Source organism: Mustelus asterias, chromosome 2, assembly GCF_964213995.1.
Source record: "Mustelus asterias chromosome 2, sMusAst1.hap1.1, whole genome shotgun sequence".
Taxonomy (NCBI): domain Eukaryota; kingdom Metazoa; phylum Chordata; class Chondrichthyes; order Carcharhiniformes; family Triakidae; genus Mustelus; species Mustelus asterias.
The window spans coordinates 15,018,680-15,042,907 of NC_135802.1; the positions used below are offsets into that span (position 1 = coordinate 15,018,680).

The 24,228-nt window shown below is 45.5% G+C and overlaps 1 protein-coding gene across 1 annotated transcript in view; it reads right to left on the bottom strand.

Annotated features, from left to right (window-relative positions):
- Positions 1–24,228, bottom strand: part of scn5lab (sodium channel, voltage gated, type V-like, alpha b) — a 197,793-nt gene that overhangs the window by 170,063 nt on the left and 3,502 nt on the right. The window contains exons 2-6 of the mRNA XM_078231635.1: positions 23,752–23,870; positions 20,445–20,534; positions 17,468–17,596; positions 13,362–13,453; positions 715–1,009 (exon numbers count right to left, since the gene is read on the bottom strand). Of these exons, the coding sequence (XP_078087761.1) occupies positions 715–1,009; positions 13,362–13,453; positions 17,468–17,596; positions 20,445–20,534; positions 23,752–23,870 (725 nt within the window). The remainder of the gene's footprint in view (positions 1–714; positions 1,010–13,361; positions 13,454–17,467; positions 17,597–20,444; positions 20,535–23,751; positions 23,871–24,228) is intronic.

Here is a 24,228-nt window from a genome sequence, read left to right on the forward strand (position 1 = left end):
TAATCCATGTTAACAAAGAACAAAGAACAAAGAACAGTACAGCACAGGAAACAGGCCCTTCGGCCCTCCAAGCCTGTGCCGCTCTTTGGTCCAACTAGACCAATCGTTTGTATCCCTCCATTCCCAGGCTGCTCATGTGACTATCCAGGTAAGTCTTAAACGATGTCAGCGTGCCTGCCTCCACCACCCTACTTGGCAGCGCATTCCAGGCCCCCACCACCCTCTGTGTAAAAAACATCCCTCTAATATCTGAGTTATACTTCGCCCCTCTCACCTTGAGCCCGTGACCCCTCGTGATCGTCACCTCCGACCTGGGAAAAAGCTTCCCACTGTTCACCCTATCTATACCCTTCATAATCTTAAATTCTGTGTGTATTTGTGAAGCTGAGAGGGAGTAAAGGAATATTGTATCATAATCCAACTTTTCATGTGGAATAAATTTTCTTCTTGTTGTTAAAACTAATTAGTGATGACTCTATTCCTCCACATTTTCTAAAAAGAAAATACATGTTACGGGCTGGAATTCTCCAACCTCATCAGCAGCTGGGATTCTCCAGCCCCGCTGCAGTGTGGAGATTTGGCTGAGTGCCAAATTCTTCATTCTCGTCGGCAGCGGGGTGTGCAAGGCCAGAGAATTCCAGCCATGGCCTTTTGAGCCAAGGCCACATTCTGGGATCTTTCCTGCCCAGTTGTAACACCAACTGGGATCATAACATAGAGCTGCTGGAGGATTTTTGAGTATAGATTAAGCAGTATGCGATCTCAGGCTTACCTTTATTATTAATGAATTCTTCAAACGTACAATTCCACGGCCAGGTAAAATTCCCTGTTTCGTTCAGCATGACATTGTCAACTATTCGCCAATCGCGCACACATTTCTGACGCAAGTTCCCCATGAATAGCTGAAGACCAATGAGGGCAAAGACACTTAAGCAGAACACGGTCAGAATCAAGACGTCGGCGAGCTTCCTCACGGATTGTATCAATGCACCTACAATGGTTTTTAGGCCTGCAAAGAAATATTGGAACAATTAGCTTGTTAGGGACAGAACATCGTCAATGCCATGATATCAGGACATTTGCTAAAGGTGATTGATGATGCAGTGCTTCCATTGTCTGATCATCCAGAGTTTAAACTTTGAGAAAGATGCGACTGAACAACGTTCATTTGATTTACATTGAATTTAGAGTATCGATACTGGGCATTCAGCCCAAGTGGTCCACATTCGAAAACCTCCTCCAACTGTAACCCTATCAATCTCAACCCTATTCCTTTTTCCCTCATGTGTTTGTGTAGATTGCCCTTAACTGCATCGATGTCATTGCCTCATCCAATTCATGTGTTAGTGTATTCCACATTCTCGCCACTCGCTGAATAATATTGGGAGTCCATATCAACCATATAACCGGAGAAACTGGAAGCAGGAGGAGGCCATTTGGCCCTTCGAGCCTGCTCCGCCATTCATTTTGATCACGGCTGATCATCAAATTCAATATCTTGACTCCCCCCTCTTCCCCCAATATCCCTTGATCACTTTAGCCCCAAGAGCTATATCTAATTTCTTCTTGAACTAAAGAAATGGAAACTGGATTCTCTCTAAGGATCTTCTTTAGGGGCGGCATGGTGGCACCCTGGTTAGCACTGCTGATTCACAGCGCCAGTATCCCGGGTTTGATTCCCGGCTCGGGTCACTGTCTGTCGGAGTCTGCACATTCTCCCCGTGTCTGCGTGGGTTTCCTCCGGGTGCTCCGGTTTCCTCCCACAGTCCAAAGATGTGTGGGTTAGATGGATTGGCCATGCTAAATTGCCCTTTAGCGTCAGGGGGATAAGCAGGGTAAATATATGGGGTTACGGGGTTAGGGCCTGGGTGTGATAGTTGCCGGTGCAGACTCATTGGGCCGAATGGCCTCCTTCTGCACTGTAGGGAATCTATGATTAATCTCTTAAAACCTTTATTAGAGTCAGAGTCAAATAACTGATTGAATCCTTGGCCGGAATTTTACCGTTCCGCCTGTGACGGGAACCGGAGTGGGTGAGGGGCGGACCAGGGAAAGGTCCTTTGACCCTGGGCGGGATCGTATGGTTTTGGGATGAGTGAGGTTGTAAAATCCCACCACTTGTTCCATCAACATTACCCATAATATTCTCATGGTGGTCTTTCATATGATTTATCCTTCTCCAGGATGACCGAGGAAGGTAATTTGGGAACCAAGGCCTTCCATTGCATTGTCCCGTGGTTATTTTTGGCAAAGTTCTTCCATGGTTTCCCTTTGCCTTCTGCAGTATGTCTGACCGGGAAACTCTCCCACTCTTACTGCCTACCATCAGGTACTTTGGAAAGATTGTCGGGCTGATAATCAACAGTTTGGCCACATTATGAACATCTGTTCTGTGACCATCCAGTTCTGGAGTGGAACTTGAACCCTGGAGGTAGGGACCGCTGCTACGACTGCAACACGGGTCCTTCCCCTGTGGGTTATACAGGAGTAAAACAATGTTTTGATATTCAATTATACAGCCAGGGATGCAGCTCGGTGATGTTTGACGAATACTTAGGTGGATTGGCCATACTAAATTGCCCCTTGGTGTCCAAAGATGTTTTGGTTACGGGATTAGCTGGGTAAATGCGTGGGGTTACAGGCATAGGGTGGGGTGGGGTGTGGGCCTGGGTAACGTGCTCTGTTTGAAAGTCAGTGCAGACTTGATTGTCCAAATGGCCTCGTTCTGCACTGTAGGGATTCTATGAAATCTCCACATGCCAGTTTCACAATGACAAAGAAATGTTCCATCAACAATCAATAAAAATGCATCCACCATTAATAGCAATGTTTTATATTACTTTACAATTAATTATGGTCTAATCTGTCTGCCGTTCCTTAGTCCAGCTACTGAATTGGCTCAGATCCCTTTGCACGCTGCCAAATTCCCCCGAACTCAGGGAAGTAGACATCTACCTGGAAGATAAGCATTACCTCCATGGAGTGGAGGAAGGAAGTTCTTGCGATAGGGGAGGAGAATGGCACAGTCCTTACAGAACCTCCTGGATAGCGTTTGAGGACTCTGGGTCTGTACTCGATGGAGTTTAAAAGGATGAGGGGAATCTCATTGAAACTTACAGAATACTGAAAGGCCTGGATAGAGCGTTTCCATTAGTGGGAGATTCAAAGATCTGAGGGCACAGCCTCAGAGTAAAGGGACGACCTTTTAGATCTGAGATGAGGAGGAATTTCTTCACCCAGAGGGTAGTGAGTCTGTGGAATTCATTGCCACAGAAGGCTGTGGGGGGGGGGGGGGCATTGAGTGTATTTAAGACAGAGATAGATAGATTAGTGATTGGTAAGGGGATCAAAGGTTACAGGGAAAAGGCAGGAGAATGGGGTTGAGAAATTTATTAGCCATGATTGAATGGCAGAGCAGACTCGATGGGCTGAATGGCTTAATTCTGCTCCTATATCTTACGGTTTTATTAAGGATAAATTCTATATCTGTGCAAATGAAAGATAGATTCTGGTGCTGAAGTGTTACCCATGTGTAGCGATTGTCGCTTTAAGGACAATACAGCAGAATAAGGGTCACCTGGCCTGGGTGGCCAATCGGGACTCAGAGTGGAGGTGTTCTCCTCGAGAGAGGTATTTTAGCATTAGCTGCAAACATGCTGCTGCCTCTTGAAGATCACAGTAAATAAATGCCTTTTTGTTCACTAATAAAGTCTGTGTAAGTGCATTATTACAACGGTGACTGGGGTCACAAGGCTGGGCTTGGCAGTCCCAATCCACAGAATTGAGCACAAACATCGAGACTGGTAGTTCAGTGCAACGCCAGCGGGTGTGCTGCACTGTCAGATGTGCCGCCTCTCTGACGAAGCTGCAAACCAAGACCCTGTCTGCCCTCCCAGGTGGAGATTAATTCCTGTAACACCATTCAGAGGGAGGGCACGGTGTTCTGGGACAATACTCGACCAATATCACTAAAACAGCTTCTCTGGTGATCATCACATTGCTGTTTGTGGAAGTTTGATGTTTATCAATTAGTTCTTGCGTTTCCTGCATTACAGTAGCGACTACTCTTCAAAATACTTAATTCACTGTAAGATGCCAATGGGGCGGCGATGGCCTAGTGGCATTATTGCTAGAATAATCCAGAAACTCAGCTAATGCTCTGGGGACCCAGGTTCGAATCCCGCCACCCGCAGTGGTCGAAATTGAATTCAATAAATAATATACGGAATTAAGGATCTACTGATGACCATGAAACTGTTGTTGATTGTCGGAAAAACCCATCTGGTTCACTAATGTCCTTGAGGGAAGGAAATCTGCCGTCCTTACCTGGTCTGGCCTACATGTGATTCCAGAGCCACAGCAATGTGGTTGACTCTGCTGAATAAGGGCAACTAGGGATGGGCAATAAATGCTGACCAGCCAGCGATGCCCATGTCCCACAAATGAATAAAAAAAACGTTAAGGTAACCTGCGATCATGACAGTTCCTATAGTAATGCAAATTCCTTCCTGAAGCAGGATTTCCTTACTCCATTCCCCTGCCAGGTAATGATTAAAACCCAGGGCTAAGAATTTACCTTATTCAGAGAAAACAGTTGTGAAGGTAGGCATGGACCCATTAAAAACTGAAGCAGAACAGGAGCAGGAAGTCTGGCCATAGGGTCGGATAAATTACTCTCTGCTTGGTGGAAGGTGGAAACTGTTGCTCTTCAAGGATTGATACTGGAGTCTTCGTTTTATCTCATATATATCAATGACTTGGATGAATGGATAGAGAGTTGTACATCCAAGTTTGTGTTTGACATTAAATTAAGAGGCACAGAGAGTTGTGTGGGAGAAAGGGGACATTACAATGGGGCATAGATATTGCAATTGAGGTGTCTCAATGCAGGCCCTATCCTCAGTCACAATCCCACCTAGGCCCTATCCCCACAACCCCATGGATTTATCTTAGTTAGTCCCCCTGACACTAAGGGGCAATTTAGCATGGCCAATCCACCTAACCCGTACATCTTTGCACTATGGGAGGAACACAGTAAGAAGTTTAACAACACCAGGTTAAAGTCCAACAGGTTTATTTGGTAGCAAAAGCCACACAAGCTTTCGGAGCTGCAAGCCCCTTCTTCAGGTGAGTGGGAATTCTGTTCACAAACAGAGCATATAAAGACACAAACTCAATTTACATGAATAATGGTTGGAATGCGAATACTTACAACTAATCAAGTCTTTAAGAAACAAAACGTGAGTGGAGAGAGCATCAAGACAGGCTAAAAAGATGTGTATTGTCTCCAGACAAGACAGCCAGTGAAACTCTGTGGGGGTTACAAATAGTGTGACATGAACCCAATATCCCGGTTGAGGCCGTCCTCGTGTGTGCGGAACTTGGCTATCAGTTTCTGCTCAGCGACTCTGCGCTGTCGTGTGTCGTGAAGGCCGCCTTGGAGAACGCTTACCCGAATATCAGAGGCCAAATGCCCGTGACCGCTGAAGTGCTCCCCAACAGGAAGAGAACAGTCTTGCCTGGTGATTGTCGAGCGGTGTTCATTCATCCGTTGTCGCAGCGTCTGCATAGTTTCCCCAATGTACCATGCCTCGGGACATCCCTCTGATATTCGGGTAAGCGTTCTCCAAGGCGGCCTTCACGACACACGACGGCGCAGAGTCGCTGAGCAGAAACTGATAGCCAAGTTCCGCACACACGAGGACGGCCTCAACCGGGATATTGGGTTCATGTCACACTATTTGTAACCCCCACAGAGTTTCACTGGCTGTCTTGTCTGGAGACAATACACATCTTTTTAGCCTGTCTTGATGCTCTCTCCACTCACGTTGTTTTGTTTCTTAAAGACTTGATTAGTTGTAAGTATTCGCATTCCAACCATTATTCATGTAAATTGAGCTTGTGTCTTTATATGCTCTGTTTGTGAACAGAATTCCCACTCACCTGAAGAAGGGGCTTGCAGCTCCGAAAGCTTGTGTGGCTTTTGCTACCAAATAAACCTGTTGGACTTTAACCTGGTGTTGTTAAACTTCTTACTGTGTTTACCCCAGTCCAACGCCGGCATCTCCACACTATGGGAGGAAACCAGAGCACCCAAAGGAAACTCACTCAGACACGGGGAGAATGTGCAAACTCCACACAGACAGTGACCCAAGCCAGGAATTGAACCCAGGTCCCTGGCGCTGTGAGGCAGCAATGCTAACCATCGTGCCACCGTGCACAGTGTTTGAGAAAGACAAATAAATGAGAATGCTTTCCTAACAGTGAGAGGCTATTAACTGATAAGGAGCTCAGGGATTTAGGTATTCTTGTCCATAATCACTAAAAGCTGGTGCAGAGGTCCAATAAGTGATCAAAAAGACGAATGAAGTGTTGGCCTTTCTCGTGAGGGGGTTAAAGAACAAAGAGAAAAGAAAATTACAGCACAGGAACAGGCCCTTCGGCCCTCCAAGCCTGCACCGACCATGCTGCCCGTCTTAACTAAAACCCCCTACCCTTCCGGGGACCATATCCCTCTACTCCCATCCTATTCATGTATTTGTCCAGACGCCCCTTAAAAGTCACTATCGTATCTGCTTCCACTACCTCCCCCGGCAGCGGGTTCCAGGCACCCATCACCTGCTGTGTAAAAAACATTGCCTCGTACATCTACTTTAAACCTTGCCCCTCGCACCTTAAACCCATGCCCCCTAGTAATTGACTCTTCCACCCTGGGAAAAAGCTTCTGACTATCCACTCTCTCCATGCCCCTAATAACTTCTATCAGGTCGCCCCTCAACCTCCGTCGTTCCAGTGAGAACAAACCAAGAGGTTAGAATACAGAAATGAGAAACAATGCGACAGTTGTACAGAATTGTGTTCAGACGCTAAACACAGCATGATGTTCAGTCGAGAATGTCCTAATCAAGGTGTCTAAAATGCTTAGGAGATATAGGGTAGATACAGAGAATGTACTTCCTCTGGTGAGGAATCCAGAACAAGGGTAATCTTAAAAATATAGTATCATAATTTAGACTTAGGCAGGCTAGGGGTGAAATCAGGAAGTGCTTTTTCACACAAAATATAGAGGAAATCTGGAACTCTTAAAAGGTTGCGAATACAGGGGGTTAATTGATATTTTCACGCCTAAAATCGATAGGAACAGTCAAGGAATATGAAACAAAGGCAGGGACATCAAGCTAAAGTACAAGTCAGCTGCGATCTAACTGAAAGGGGGAACCGGCTCAGGGGGTGTAATAATTTCCAACACTGAATGTGGGAGTTGGATGGCCCTGAAGATGGAAGGCACCAGAAGAAGAATTCATTCAGTGAGGCGCAACACCACAGCAATCTTCCTGTTATTGTACGGGGTGAGGTGATGCCAGTTCCGACACCAGGCAATGCTACATAGCAACATCTTTCTGCCCCTGTCATAGTGCTTGCGAGGCAACCTAGGTACAAGCTGCAGATCTAGAAACTGCTGCTGCAATTTATTGATAGACAATAATTATGATGGCTATTAGCTCTCACATCTCTCCCACATCATCTATCAGTATAAAATGAGAGATGAACTGCCATTAATTTGACTCATGACTAGTTAGAGTGACTATTTATAAATTAAATCAATGAGCACAAATTATTGATATATTCCAACAAGTCGGGAGGTCAACCTTGATTGTAGAATTCAGCTATTGAGATGTGACTCAGGCTCACAGACCTTTTGACCTAGAGCCAAGAGAGCTTCCAACACAGCGAGACAGCTGTGGTTACAGGCCGTTGCACAGACCTAATTCTTAGAAATCATTGAATCCCGACAGTGCAGAAGGAGGCCATTCAGCCCATCGAGTCTGCACCGACCACAATCCCACCCAGGCCCTACCCCCATAACCCCACACATTTACCCTGCTAATCCCTCTCACCTACACATCACGGGACACCATAGACAATTTAGCACGGGCAATCAACCTAACCCGCACACCTTCGGACTGTGGGAGGAAACCGGAGCGGCCGGAGGAAACCCACGCAGACACGGGGAGAATGTGCAGACTCCGCAGAGGCAGTGACCCAAGCTGGGAATCGAACCCCAGTCCCTGGAGCTGTGAGGCAGCAGTTCTAACCACTGTGCCACCGTGCCGCCCACTTTTTTGCACATCATTTTCAAATCAGAAGATGTGGGTTTCGGAAACAATCCATTCTGAGTAAATCAGCACTGTCCAGTGTGTACTGCACTCTCATTCTGACTGTCATTACACTCTGAGTGTATTTACCTCAATTGGTTTGCCAGCTATTAAACTGAATGATAGTTTAACACCTTCAGCAAGAGTAATGACTGTCAATATATCAATGTCAATTGCATTGGTTGGCAATTACAGTGTTACAGTTCTGGTCACCCTATTATAGAAAGGATATTATTAAACTAGAAAGAGTGGAGAAAAGATTTACTAGGATGCTACTGGGACTTGATGGCTTGAGTTATAAGGAGAGGCTGGATAGACTGGGACTTTTTTCTATGGAGCGTAGGAGGCTGAGGGGTGATTTTATAGAGGTCTATAAAATAATGAGGGGCACAGATTAGCTAGACAGTTAATATCTTTTCCCAAAGGTAGGGGAGTCTAAAACTAGAGGGCATATGTTTAAGGTGGGAATGGAGAGATACAAAAGGGTCCAGAGGGACAATTTTTTCCACGCAGAGGGTGGTGAGTGTCTGGAACAAGCTGCCAGAGGTAGTAGTAGAGGCGGGTACAATTTTGTCTTTTAAAAAGCATTTAGACAGTTACATGGGTAAGATGGGTATAGAGGGATATGGGCCAAATGCAGGCAATTGGAATTAGCTTAGGGGTTTAAAAAAAGGGCGGCATGGACAAGTTGGGCCGAAGGGACTGTTTCCATGCTGTAAACCTCTATGACTCTATGACTGTATGTTAATTTTTCCTGAATGATTGTTTCTGAAAAATTCCCCACCGCTGAGGTTGAACCGACTGACTTGTGACAGCTGAGTTGACGATTACACCCTTTCTTGAACAAAGATATAACATTTCCCATACGCCACTGTATGTTTGTGTGCATATGAAATAAAGTCAGAACACCGCACTAAATTGTGATGTGTGAATAATGAACGGGTCCTGGAGTCATACAGCCCAGGAAAGACCCTTTGACCCATCAAGTCTGCACCAATAGCAACTACCATTAAAGATGCACTAATTTCATGCAGTTGTTCCATATCCTTGAATGTTACAATATTTCGAGTCCTCCATGTGTTCAAGGGGAAATGGTGGAGGGTGTCACCAATTTATTGTAATTGAGTTGATGCCATTGCTAAAGCGTCAGAGGGAGGAATTTCAAACCAACACTTTAAACCTTTGTACGCCAGTGTCATACCAGCGGTATATGCCAGCAGCACAGTGGCACAGTGGTTAGCACTGCTGCCTCACAGCGCCAGGGACCTGTGTTTGATTCCCGGCTCGGGTCACTGTCTCTGTGGAGTTTGCATGTTCTCCCCGTGTCTGCGTGGGTTTCCTCCCACAGTCCAAAGATGTGCGGGTTAGGTGGATTGGCTGTGCTAAATTGCACCTTCATGTCAGGGGGACTAGCTAGGGTAAATGCATGGGGTTATGGGGATAGGGCCTGGGTGGGATTGTGGTTGGTGCAGACTCGATGGTCCGAATGGCCTCCTTCTGCACTGTAGGATTCTATGGATTCTATGATATCAGTGTCCAGGGCAGTGGAGCTAAGCTCAAGTAACTTCATATATTTATTAATTAAGTGGTGAGACTGTGCGAGCACAGGTTTATATAAGGGTGAGAGACTTTGGGGCTGAATGTTGCTCTTTTCTAAAAAGAAATGAAAGCTTCTGTTTCTTATCACTGTGAATGATCAACCCACTAAATCCTGTCATTGAGAACTGTAAACCTGGAAGATTTTGGTTTGCAGATCATTAATTCTAGACAAAAGCAGACAGTGACCTGTTTTGCTTTAATAGAAAAGCATTTTCACCCCACAGGCAATTGCCAATGAGTCAGTGTACTTACAGCAACGGGAGGACACATGTGTGGGTGAGAGGGCAAGACAGCAAGCAATTTACACTTGAGCACTATATATATATATATATATATATATATATAATAGATATGAATGGGCATAACTACGTAGTGCCGAGTAATGTTGGACAAGGTTAGTTCTTTAATAAAAACAGAAAATGCTGCAAATATTCAGCAATTGGGAAACATTTGTCGAGAGGGAAACAGAATAAATGGCCGGAAATTTCCACCCTGCCTACCACGGGAATCGGAGAGCACGAGGGGCGGACAATGGGAAGGTCCGTTGACCTCAGGCGGGATTTTATGATTTGTGGACGAGCGAAGCCGTAAAATCCCGCCTGACATTTCAGCTTTTAATTGGAATTGAGGGAAGATAGATAGAACTGTAACAGGTTATGGAGTGTTATGGTAAGGTTATATAAGGCATTGGTGAGGCCGAATTTGGAGTATTGTGTACAGTTTTGGTCACCTAGTTACAGGAAGGATGTAAATAAGATTGAAAGAGTGCAGAGAAGGTTCACAAGGATGTTGCCGGGACTTGAGAAGCTGAGTTACAGAGAGAGATTGAATAGGTTGGGACTTTATTCCCTGGAGCGTAGAAGATTGAGGGGAGATTTGATAGAGGTGTATAAGATTTTGATGGGTATAGATAGAGTGAATGCAAGCAGGCTTTTTCCGCTGAGGCTAGGGGAGAAGAAAACCAGAGGGCGTGGGTTAAGGGTGAAAGGAGAAAAGTTTAAAGGGAATATTAGGGGGGGCTTCTTCACGCAGAGAGTGGTGGGGGTGTGGAATGAGCTGCCGGATAAAGTGGTAAATGCGGGGTCACTTTTAACATTTAAGAAAAACTTGGACGGGTTCATGGATGAGAGGGGTGTGGAGGGATATGGTCCAAGTGCAGGTCAGTGGGACTAGGCATAAAATGGTTCGGCACAGACAAGAAGGGCCAAAAGGCCTGTTTCTGAACTGTAATTTTCTATGGTTCTATGGTTATGAGCAAGTGTAAAAGGGGAGGGGGATGGAAGAACAAAAGGGAAGGTCTGTGCTGGGGTGGAGGGCAGTAGAGATTAAATGACAAAGGATTTCACGGCACAATATGAGGTGTTGTTCCCCGAGCTAGCATTGAGCTTCATTAGAAGCAGGCCAAGGACAGAAAGGTCAGAGTGGGAGCAAAGTGGAGAATGAAAATGACTAGCAACCGGAAGCTCAGGGTCTGAGCGGACTGAATGGAGGTGTCCCACAGAGTGGTCACCCTTGTGTGGGGCAATCTCGAACAAGAGGTATAGGTTGAGAGGCGGTGGATTTAAAACTGAGATGAGGAGGAACTGCTTCTCGCAGAGGGTGGTGAATTTGTGGAACTCGCTGCCCCAGAGCGCGGTGGAGGCTGAATCGTTTCAAGAAGGAGATAGATACATTTCTGATTTAAAAAAGGGATATGGGGAACAGGTGTGGAGGTGGATTTGAGAGCAGGGAGAGATCAGCCATGATCTGATTGAAAGGTGGAGCAAGCTCGAAGGGCTGAATTGCCTACGACATCTCCTAATTCCTATGTTCCTATCTTGCTAAGTATAGTCGGTTCAAAGCAATACAAATCTGTCATTGCTTCACAAGGAAGGGGAGTTTGGGATCTTTGATGGTGAGCAGGGAAGAGGTGAAAGGACAGATACTGCATCTCCTGTGTCTGTGTGGAAAGATTCTATCAGGGAGGGGATGTTTTGGAGTGATTGTGGAGTACAAAGAGAGGGATCAGTCGCTTCATAATGCTGAAAGGGGAAGGGAAGATGGCTTTGGTGGTGGAATTATATTGGAGGTGGTGGAATAGAGTCACAGAGTCGTAAAGCACAGAGAAAGCCCTTTGGCCCATTGTGTCTGTATTGACAATAACTACCACTAATGGAGGGTGAGTGTGTGAGAGAGGAAGGTGAGTGTGTGAGAGAGGAGGGTGAGTGTGTCAGAGAAGAGGGTGAGTGTGTGAGAGAGGAGGGTGAGTGTGTGAGAGAGGAGGGTGAGTGTGTGAGAGAGGAGGGTGAGTGTGTGACAGAGGAGGGTGAGTATGTGAGAGGAGGGTGAGTGTGAGAGAGGAGGGTGAGTGTGTGAGAGAGGAGGGTGAGTGTGTGAGAGAGGAGGGTGAGTGTGTGAGAGAGGAGGGTGAGTGTGTGACAGAGGAGGGTGAGTATGTGAGAGGAGGGTGAGTGTGAGAGAGGAGGGTGAGTGTGTGAGAGAGGAAGGTGAGTGTGTGAGAGAGGAGGTGAGTGTGTGAGAGAGGAGGGTGAGTGTGTGAGAGAGGAGGGTGAGTGTGTGACAGAGGAGGGTGAGTATGTGAGAGGAGGGTGAGTGTGAGAGAGGAGGGTGAGTGTGTGAGAGAGGAGGGTGAGTGTGTGTGAGAGAGGAGGGTGAGTGCATGAGAGAGGAGGGTGAGTGTGTGAGAGAGAGGAGGGTGAGTGTGTGAGAGAGGAGGGTGAGTGTGTCAGAGAAGAGGGTGAGTATTCGAGAGGGAGGAGGGGGTGTGTGTGAGAGGGAGGAGAGTGAGTGAGAAAGGGAGATGTTTGTGTGTGTGGGAGAGAGAAAACGAGAGAGAGAGATGGAGATGTGTGTGGGCCTTCTACATGACACCAGCATTGAGGGATCAGCCCATTTGTGTGCTCAGACCACTCGGCCCATCGTGTCTAACCCTACTCTGTTGTGCATTGGAATATTCTTCAGGCACTTGCCTGGTCCTCAAAAACCACTTAACACCACAGGAAATTTTCAGTGACTGGGAATTAGGATGTGAATCCTTAATAAGATATTCAGCTCAGTATTGGAGGTGTCCAATCCATTTGTTCATAACGTTCGGAACATGCTCAGTCTTACCGAGCTATGTTACCGTCACCACAAACACTGGTTATTTCACTCCCATGTTAATAAGCTCCGGACTAGACAAAGGAACACGGCATTGAAAATGACAACAATCCTGTTTCGTCGTTCAGGAATCTGAGATTAGCAACATAAAATCATGAAGCGGCAAAGGTGCCCGAGAGAAAATCACTTCAATCCATTGCTTCATAAGTTTATGTTGAAACCATTATTCCAACAAGGTGTCTTCTTGCCCTCCACATGCAATAATAGTTCTGTCCATTTTAGATTTGCCAGCCTTGGAGTTTGATATCTCGCCTGGAAGGACTGAAAGAGTTTTCAGCATTTGAAAGGACTTTAAATGTTCAACAAATTCAGCCACAGCTCTGTGATAGGCAAGGGGTACACATTGGCAACCATAGGGCATCCTCAACAACTGTGGCAGGAGCAGCAATGAGGAGACAGCTATGGACACCACCGATATTTTACAGCTAACTCTGCAGAGATTCTTACCTGGGATGACCGAGATAGTTTTCAACGCTCTCAGTACTCTGAAAGTTCGAAGAGCTGAAACGTTGCCGAGGTGTACGAATTCTGTTATGTACCTGCAGAATCAAACCACAGTTATTTTAACTGGCTTCACAATTCACAACTTTTTATTTCACCTTTTTTTCCCACACCAGTTTTACAGAGTATTTTCAGCACAGAAGCAGGTCATTCAGCCCAACAGATCAATGCTCTCCTCCTAACCCTCTTTATCCAACAACATAGAATCATAGAATCCCTACAGTGCAGGAGGAGGCCATTTGGCCCATCAAGTCTGCACTAACTACAATCCCACCCAGGCCTATTCCCATAGTCCCACATAACTCTTGCTAACCCTCTGACTCTAGGGTCAATTTAGCATGGCCAATCAACCTAACTCGGACATCTTTGGGCTGTGGAGGGAACCAGAGCACCCGGAGGAAACCCATGCAGACACGGGGAGAACGTGCAAACTCCACCCAGACAGTGACTGAGGCCAGAATTGAACCCGGGTCTCTGGCTCTGTGAGGCAGCAGTGCTAACCACTGTGCCACCAAGCCACCCCACGGTGCGTATTAGTGGGGATGGGTCTATCACTGTAACACTGGGCTATAATACTGGTGGGGATGGGTCTGTTACTATATAACACTGGGGTCTGTCACTGTATAACACTGGGGTACAGTACTGGGGATGATGGGTCTGCCACAGTATAACACAGGTACAGTACTGGAGGGGACAGGTCTGTTACTGTATAATACTGGGGTCTGTCACCGTATAACAATGGGGTCTGTCACTGTATAACACTGGGGTATAGTGTTGGTGGTGATGGGTCTGCCACTGTATAACATGGGTACAGTACTGGAGGGGACAGGTCTGTTACTGTATAACACTGGGGTACAGTATTGCTGGTGATGTGTCTGTCACTGTATAACATCATCATATTCTGTCTCTTCATGCGTTTACCTAATTTCCCCTGAAATGCCAATATACCTCAACTGCTCCGTGTGGTTGTGAGTTCCACATTCTAACCAGTTCCCGATTAAATAAGTTTCTCCTGACTTTCCTCTTGGATTTATTAGTAGCTATCTTATATCGATGGTTCTTGATTCTAGTCTCACCCACGAGTGGAATGTCAGTCTTTCAAAGATGGTAATCCAGAGGCCCAGGCTAACACTCTGGGGACACAGGTTCAAATCCCACCACGGCAGCTGGTGGAATTTAAATCTAATTCTCAAAATCTGGAATTGAAAGCTCGTCTCAGTAATGGTCACCATGGCAACTATTGCCGATTGTTGTAAAAGCCCATCTAGTTCACTGATGTCCTTTAGGGAAGGAAATCTGCAGTTCTTACTTGGTCTGGCCTATGTGTGACTCCAGGCTCTCAGAAATTGGTTGCCGCTTAATTGCCCTCTGAAATAGCCTCGTGAGCTACTCAGTTCAACAGCAATTAGGGATGGGCAACAAATGGCGGCATTGCCAGTTCTGCCCACGTCCCGTGAAAGCATTAATTCACCAAATGGCCAAACTAGGCACCTTGGCATAGCTGAACACAGGAGTGCACTGTGGAAAAGGTGGTCCACTGGCGTCTTCCAGAATTATGTACAGTGCTTGACAAAGCTGATAAGTTGTTCAGTGGATGGAAAGGTTTAAATACCGGGAGACAAACGTTACACAACCAGGGGTTAAGAATAAGAAGAGGAATTCGAGAAGATGTTTTCGCCTAGCAAACAGTAGAGTATCGGGGCAAGTCATTCTTTTAAATAATTCAAATGAATCCAAGAGATAATTAGACCCATATCTGGAAAGAGTTGGAATTGTGTGAATATTATGGTTAGCAGATAAGATTGAGCTATCAAAATTGGGACAGGCTTGTTGGGCTTAATGACCTGTCACATTATTGAAGCTTCATGTCTTTTAAGAATCTGACAATTGTATATCTGTTATATGTTTAAGTGGTTGCAGGTTGCTTTAAGCACTGATTACATGATTTGATGGTGATATCATTAGGGTGTTGCAGAGATGCTGTTCTACTTTCAGTTTATACTCTGCACAGAAAATGCTCCCAGAATAAATCTGTTGTTGTTAGTTTGGATCGACATGTGCAAGCCACATATTTTCTTGTTGTTAAAACCTACAGCCCCTAACGTAGTTAGAACATTATAATATCGCTATTAAGACTATGAAAGTGAATCATTATGGCCAATACCTGTTAAAATGAGAGATGGATGCTAAAACTTTATTGCAGCACAAAAGAATGTTTTAAGGTCTAAGGACTGCTGTGATTTATGCAGTAAGAAGTCTCACAACACCAGGTTAAAGTCCAACAGGTTTATTTGGTAGCAAATACCATATGGTATTTGCTACCAAATGGTATTTGCTACCAAATAAACCTGTTGGTATAAACCAAATGGTATTTGCTACCAAATAAACCTGTTGGACTTTAACCTGGTGTTGTGAGACTTCTTACTGTGTTCACCCCAGTCCAACGCCGGCATCTCCACATCATGATTTATGCATACAGACCTAGTTATATTGACATATGTTGCAATTCATAGTGAGAGGATTTGAGTATAGCGATAAGGATGTTTTGCTGCAATTGTATAGGGCGTTGGTGAGGTCACACCTGGAGTATTGTGTGCAGTTTTGGTGCCCTTACCTGAGGAAGGATATCCTTGCTATAGAGGGAGTACAGCGAATGTTTACCAGGCTGATTCCTGGGATGGCAGGTCTGTCATATGAGGAGAGACTAAGTCGGTTAGGATTATATTCACTGGAGTTTAGAAGAGTGAGAGGGGATCTCATAGAAACTTATAAAATTCTAATAGGGTTAGACAGGGTATATTCAGATAGAACATTCCCAATGGTGGGGGAGTCCAGAGCTAGGGTTCATAGTTTGAAGATGAGGAGTAAACCTTTCAGAATTGAGGTGAGGAGAAATTTCTTCACCCAGAGGATGGTGGCTGTGTGGAATTCACTACCACAGAATGTAGTTGAGGCCAAAACATTGTCTGATTTCAAGAAGAAATTAGATTTCGCTCTTGGGGCTAAAGGGATCAGGATATTGAATTTGATGAACAGCCATGATCAAAATGAATGGCGAAGCAGGCTCGAAGGGCCGAATGGCCTCCTCCTGCTTCTAGTTTCTATGTTTCTATAACAAACATTATGCACTAATGAGTTTAATTAATGAGTTTTCACATTTTCCCCAGGTCTGCTCCGGTTTCCTCCCACACTCCAAAGATGTGCAGGTTAGGTGGATTAGCCATGCTAAATTACCCCTTAGTGTTCCAGGATGTGTAGGTTAGATAGATTAGCTTTGAGAAATAAATGGGGTTATGGGGAGATGGCAGGGAGAGGTCCTGGGTAAGTTACTCTATCAGAGAGTCAGTGCAGACTCGATGGGCCAAATGGCCTTTTCTGTACTATAGGGATTCTGTGATATTCTATGAACTATATCCTATCTATTTCATACGCCACAAACCATTTCAAAATTCCAACATCTCAGAATCCTACAGTGCAGAAAGAGGCCATTCGGCCCATCGAGTCTGCACCAACCACAATCCCACCCAGGCCCTATCCACATATCCCTACATATTTACCCATTAACCCCTCTAACCGATGCATCCCGGGACACGAAGGGGCAATTTAGAATGGCCAACCAACCTAGCCCATAGGTCTCTCCATAGGTCAAAATCATAAATGATCTGCATTCTTCTCTGATTTTGCAGAAAGGTTTTTGACAGAGCTGGAGTGATTTGCATGATCTTTACACCATCTCAATACTGGAATGACTCTGTTAGAACATGATTTCAAACAGCAACAAACTCTTAATATTTTAGTGGATCATCAGTGAAGAAACATACCAACATGATTGAAAATGGCAGAGAGAAAAGCTTATTTTCAGAGGAGGGGTGAGACAAGTTCAAAAATTATGCAAGAAAAACCAACAAGATGGAGTAACAGACAGAGAGCATTGTTATATCATTAAATGCACCAGTTAATGAAACATATTCGAATGAGGGCTTAGAACACAGTACAAACAGGAAGAGTAAATTAATGGTCTTGACATAATGCCAGCTTGACTTTACACTTACGCCATTAAAACAACACTGAAATCCAACCAGTTCCATGGATCTCGAAGGAAGGTGAATCTATCAACGCAGAATCCTCTTGCCAATATTTTTATCACTGATTCAAAAGTGTAAATTCCAGTGAAAGTGTACCTGGTGAAGCATTTGGAAATGAACAGCGTTAGTGGGCGCTGAAGGGATCGCGGTGCGGTCACAACATGAGCCACCTCGCATGGGACCCCAGGATACAAGACGGCAAAGAGTGAGGTGGAGAAGCAGGTGAGATTGTCAGCCCTTACAATGGTTGCAAGCTTCAATACATATTCCCGATGAATTGGTGACCATCGAGTCAGGAATGAACAACGTTTGACAAGTCATTTCATACCAACGAGTGTATCTCTTCTGGCAAGTCAATGAAAAGGAATGAGAATATGAAGCATTCAGTATCACCCTAACTGACATTTGAGTGATTGTACACCATACCTCTCAACTATCTAAGATGAGGCCTACTTTCCAATCATTCTCAAGTTCATTATTCTTAGATTTTGGTTCAGAAATTGGTACACACAATATTACAATTAAAGAACTATCCAATCTGTCTGCTTAATTAATCTAACGCCCCACGTAATCTAACACGCCCCAGATATGTAGACAAAAACACTAGAGTTTTGAGGAACATGCAGAGATGATTATACCCTATAAGCCCCTCCATTTTTAATAGATCAACCCCATTTCCCTGGATAGCCATGGTGGCACAGTGGTTAGCACTGCTGCCTCACAGTGCCAGTGATCCGGGTTCGATTCCCGGCTTGGATCACTGGCTGTGCGGAGTTTGCATGTTCTCCCCATGTCTGCGTGTGTTTCCTCCAGGTGCTCCGGTTTCTTCCCACAATCCAAAAGACGTACTGGTTAGGTGCATTGGCCATGCTAAATTCTCCCTCAGTGTACCCAAACAGGTGCCGGAGTGTGGCGACTAGGGCTATTTCACTGTAACTTCATTGCAGTGTTAATGTGAGCCTTACTTGTGACTAATAAACAAACTTTACTTTATTTCCCTAAGGGTCACCCTTTACTGATTAAGTCTTGGGATCTTTCTTATTCAGCTTAACAAGTAAGAGTCCTCGCAAGAAAATCATAATCATTGTAGCAGGCATCTTCACAAGGATGGTGAGCTAAGTCCATCTATCTCAAAAGGTGAATCAAAATGATCTAGATGGGGGAAGTTTGGGTCAGGGAGGCTATGGCATAGTGTTGTTATTGCTAGATTATTAATCCAGAAACTTAGCTAATGTTCTGGGGACCCGAGTTCGAATCCCGCCATGGTAGATGGTGGAATTTGTATTCAATAAAAGATATCTGGAATTAAGAATCTACGGGGCATTGAGTTTAAAAATTGGCAGGTCATGTTGCAGCTTAACAGAACCTTAGTTAAGCCGCATTTGGAATATAGTGTTCAATTCTGGTCGGCGCAGTACCAGAAGGATGTGGAGGCTTTGGACAGGGGACTGAAAAGATTTACCAGGATGTTGCCTGGTATGGAGGGCATTAGCAATGAGGAGAAGTTGGAGAAACTTGGTTTGTTCTCACTGGAGTGACGGAGGTTGAGGGGCGACCGGATAGAAGTCTACATGATTATGAGAGGCATGGACAGAGTGGTTAGTCAGAAGCTTTTTCCCAGGGTAGAAGAGTCAATTATTAGGGGTCATAGGTTTAAGGTGCGAGGGGCAAGGTTTAAAGGAGATGTATGAGAAAGTGTTTTACACAGAGTATGGGTGCCTGGAACTCGCTGCCGGGAGAGTTGGTGGAAGCAGGTACGATAGTGACTTTTGAGGGGCATCTGGCCAAATATATGAATAGGATGGGAATAGAGGGATATGGTCACCAGAAGGGTCGGGGGTTTTAGTTCAGTCAGGCAGCATGGTCGGTGCAGGCTTGGAAGGCTGAAGGGCCTATTCCTGTGCTGTAATTTTCTTTGTTCTTTGTTATTTGTACTGATGACCATGAAACCATTGTCGATTGTCGGAAAAACCTATCTGGTTCACTAATGTTCTTTAGGGAAGGAAATCTGCCGTTCTTACCTGGTCTGGCCTACATGTGACTCCAGAGCCATGACAATATGGTCGACTCTCAACTGCCCTCCAAGGGCAACTAAGGATGGGCAATAAATGCAGGCCAGCCAGCAACGCCCATGTCCAGCGAATGAATTTAAAAAATCTTGAATTGGCTCCTCTTGGATGCCTCTGATCAAATCTCCATTCTTTGCTCGCTTGTGTGTACCAAGTTCTGAAAGTCTAAAGTTGAGAGGTATGTACGGGGACTTGTATCAGGATGGGAAATGACTCCCAGGGTTCATTTCATGCTAAAATATCAATGAACCCCCGCTTTTTGGAGAAAAATCATTTTTCAGCAGCCCTTTAGTTGTGAGTAATTGCATAATTCTTCATTAAAGGAAGAAATGATGATTTGCAATGGTTGAACTTTCAGTGTTAGATCCAAAAGCCATTTTAATAATACAATTATCACCATGTCGTTTTTATCAAAGTGGAATTTATAGAAATTCTCGCGCTGTCGCTCTGATCAAGTGGCAATTAAAATGGATAACAGTGTAACGTTGCATTATATTTACCAAGAGCTTCTGTCCCACCTGTAACTATGAAAGTTACACTTCTCGTTTTATTCCTTTAATGAAAAGTCAGGAAGAGTGCAAACCATCTCTGGTAATGAAGTAAAACTTTGGTTGCATCATGATTTCGATTGGATGCAGCATGAACGGATGTGGGTAGCGAATCATGAATCGGTTAGACTTAAAAATATTAACTTACTTGCTACCTGGGGCTCACGGGGCAAGAGAGACCTGGCAAAGCAGTTAATCGGGACAGATAAGGGCACAGTTCAAAGGTCAACATTGTTTCAGGAATTTGGGCAGTAGCAAAAGAGTAAAGGTTCAATCACAGAAAGCATTGCAATAAGATACCCGAAAGCAGTGCGGTTTCATACTCACTCAACGTTCTTTGTCCATGGGTCAGGGTCGGACATGGTCATGAATACACAATTGGTCAAAATAGTGCACATAATGAACATATTGAACAATGTGAAGTAAGAGTTAAGGAGATATTTTGGAACTGCTTTTCAACACGTTATCCTTTTAAATCAAAAAGTCGAGAGATTCATTATAATTTTTCAGCGATTTAATTGGCTAATTAGCGAGCGTGATTCCATCCGGAGAGCTAAGGCTTGAGGAGTTGTATCATTGATTTTGGGTCTTTCCCATCGGTTGTACATCCGTCCCATTGGGTATGTGATGCTGTGGCGCCCACACCTCCCACTGCCCTCCCTCCACCTCACTGAGAAACAGTCATAGTTTTAACAGCAGTCATATGGAATTGAAGGCGGCAAGGTGGCACAGTGGTTAGCACTGCTGCCTCACGGCACCAGGGACCCGGGGTCAGTTCCGGCCTTGGGTGACTGTCTATGAGGAGTCTGCACATTCTCCCCATGTCTGCGTGGGCTTTCTCCGGGTGCTCCGGTTTCCTCCCACAGGCCAAAAGACATGCATGTTAGGTGGACTGGCCTTGCTTAATTGCCCCTTAGTGTCCCAAGATGTGTAAGTTAGGGGGATTAGCCATGGTAAATAAGTGGGAATAGAGATAGGGTGGGAATGAGGGACTAGGTAAAAATACTCTGACAGAGAGTCAGTGCAGATTCGATGGGCCGAAAGGCCTCTTCTGCACTGTAGGGATTCTATGATTCTATGATCTGTCCTGGACTAATATCAACAAACAACGGGGATTTTAAATGATGACAAAAACCAACTCTGTGGATGTTTATGAAGATATCCTGGGGGTAAATATTTGCAATTCTGGGGCCTCACAACATGAAGCTTCTCTTGACGGGAATATTAAGTTAGGGAATTAATTGTAGCGATTACTATATCCTACGTACCAGGGAGACAGGAATGCTGCAATTTTCCACTCCCACACTGTGTCAGCTACCTCTCACAAAAGTGATTGGAAATTCACGAACGCATTCATAAACGACCGTCCCTGAGAATGCCAAGATCAGAATGTGACGAAGATCAGACCACACGTCAGCTCCTGACCTCTTGCTGTTCCACTGGTTTAGCAATTCAGAATGTCATCTCAAAGCACTGCGTCTGTTCCTTGGCTCTCAAAGACACCATCGATTTGATTAGCGTCCTCTTAAGGTGACATGGAAACTCATGACAGCAACAATGTGAAATGTGATGCAGGGAAGTCATGAAGATACCAAACTTGGCTTCAAGCCCACCCACAGACTGCAACAGAACTGCTGCAAAGGCCTCTTTAAACCCAGAGAAGATGCTGGTTAACAGATCACTTAGAACTGGCCTCTCTCCTCTCTCCCCCTTCCCTCTCTTTCTTCCTATTCCTCACTGACCACTCTCCCCATTCCCACTCATCCATCTCTCCCTTTTCCCACTCTCCTCTCTCTCCCCATTCCCACTGGCCTCTCTCCCCATTCCCATTGTCCTTTCCATCCCCATTCCCACTCACCTCTCTCCCCCCATTCCCACTGTTCTCACTCCCCATTCCCAATGACCTCTCTCCCCATTCCCATTGTCCTTTCCATCCCCATTCCCACTCACCTCTCTCTCCCCATTCCCACTGGCCTCTCTCCCCCCATTCCCACTGTCCTCACTCCCTATTCCCATTCACCTCACTCCCTATTCCCATTCACCTCCCTCCCCATTCCCACTGTCCTCTCTCCCCATTCCCATTCACCTCTCTCCCTATGCCCACTCTCCTCTCTCCCTATTTCCACTCTCCTCTCTCTCCCTATTCCCACTCTCCTCTCTCTCCCTATTCCCACTCTCCCCTCTCTCCCTATTCCCACTCTCCTCTCTCTCCCTATTCCCACTGCCCTCTCTCTCCCTATTTCCACTGCCCTCTCTCTCCCTATTCCCACTCTCCTCTGTCCCCATTCCCACTGTTCTATCTCCCCATTCTCACTCACCTCTCTCCTCATTCCCACTGTCCCCTCTCCCCATTCCCACTGTCCCCTCTCCCCATTCCCAATGACCTCTCTTCCCATTCATCCGTCTCTCCCAATTATCACTCATCCATCTCTCTCCATTTCCACTGTCCTCTCTCTCCCCATTTCCACTGTCCTCTCTCCCCATTCCCACTTTCCTCTTTCTTCCCATTCCCACTGTCCTCTCTCTCCCCATTCCCACTGTCCACTCTCTCCCCATTCCCATTGTCCTCTCTCTCCCCATTCCCACTCACCTCTCCCTCCTCATTCCCACTGTCCAATCTCCCCATCCCCACTCACCTCTCTCCTCATTCCCACTGTCCTCTCTCTCCCCATTCCCACTGTCCAATCTCCCCATCCCCACTCACCTCTCTCCTCATTCCCACTGTCCTCTCTCCTCATTCCCATTCAACTCTCTCTCCCCATTCCCACTTACCCGTCTCTCCCCATTATCACTCATCCATCTCTCCCCATTCCTCCTGTCCTCTCTTCCCATTCCCACTCAACTCTCTCCCTATTCCCACTATCCTCTCTCTCCCCATTCCCACTCACCTCCCTCGGACCATTCCCACTGTCCTCTCTCTCCCCTTTCCCAATGTCCTCTTTCCCCATTCCCACTGTCCTCGCCCCATTCCCAATGTCCTCTTTCCCCATTCCCAATGTCCCCTTTCCCCATTCCCACTCTCCTCTCTCTCCCCATTCCCACTGTCCCCTCTCCCCATTCCCACTCTCCTCTCTTTCCCCATTCCCACTATCCTCTCTCCCACCATTTCCACTGTCCTCTGCCCCCCATTCCCACTATCCTCTCTCCCCCTATTCCCACTGCCCTCTCTCCTCATTCCCAATGACTTCTCTCCCCATTCCCAGTGACTTACCTCACGTCATTCAGTAACTAATGGAAGCAATTATTCAACAACTCAAACCCTTCTCAAACCCGCTTGAAATGTTGAACATGAGCTTCTGAGTTCCTTAAGTTCTTTGTTGCCAGTGAACTTGGAACTGGCTTTCCAAGGGATAAACATGCAATCCTATTCACTGTCTGATGGAGATGTTCTTTGCTGCCTGCACTGCAGCATTTAATGATCCTGAATGACTCTATCCCTTTACCCCATTGAGCATCTTGCCATGTAGGTTATCACCTGCTAATTGTCACTTTATACTGCACCGAGGCCAGACCGTTAACGTATCTCTCTCTCCAATCCATCTGACACATCTCCACCAGAACGTTGTCAGTGCAATAGAGTGGATTTTAATGGATTAGCCTCATTTGCTCCAACATTAACTTAGTAAAAGGATATGAATGTACTAAAATTTTAATAGCTATCCTTCTAACAGTGTGAAAAGGAGTAAGTAGGTACAACGCAGGTGTGGCACTAAAACGGAAGATGGTCTTCCCTCTGTTGACTACTATAAAGGTCTGAAAGACATAGGCATAAGCAAATGACAGTATAATTAGCACAGTACATACAGAATTCAACACAACAGTAAGCTCTGCAAACTTAACTGGCTATCTCATGGTGTGATATTCAGTGACAGCATGTCACTGGAAAATTGTGTGACATTGATATCATGTGATGCCGTGCAGCATTGTGACATTGCGGTGTTACTGAGTGGAATTGTCTTCATGGAATTATAGAACAGTTAAAGCACAGAGAGAGAGGCCATTTAGCCCATCAAATCTGTGCTGGCTCACGACAAGAACAATTTATATTTACACTATATTTAGCTTACAAAAACCTCAGGAAATCAGACTTGTGCTAAGCACACAAGGACAG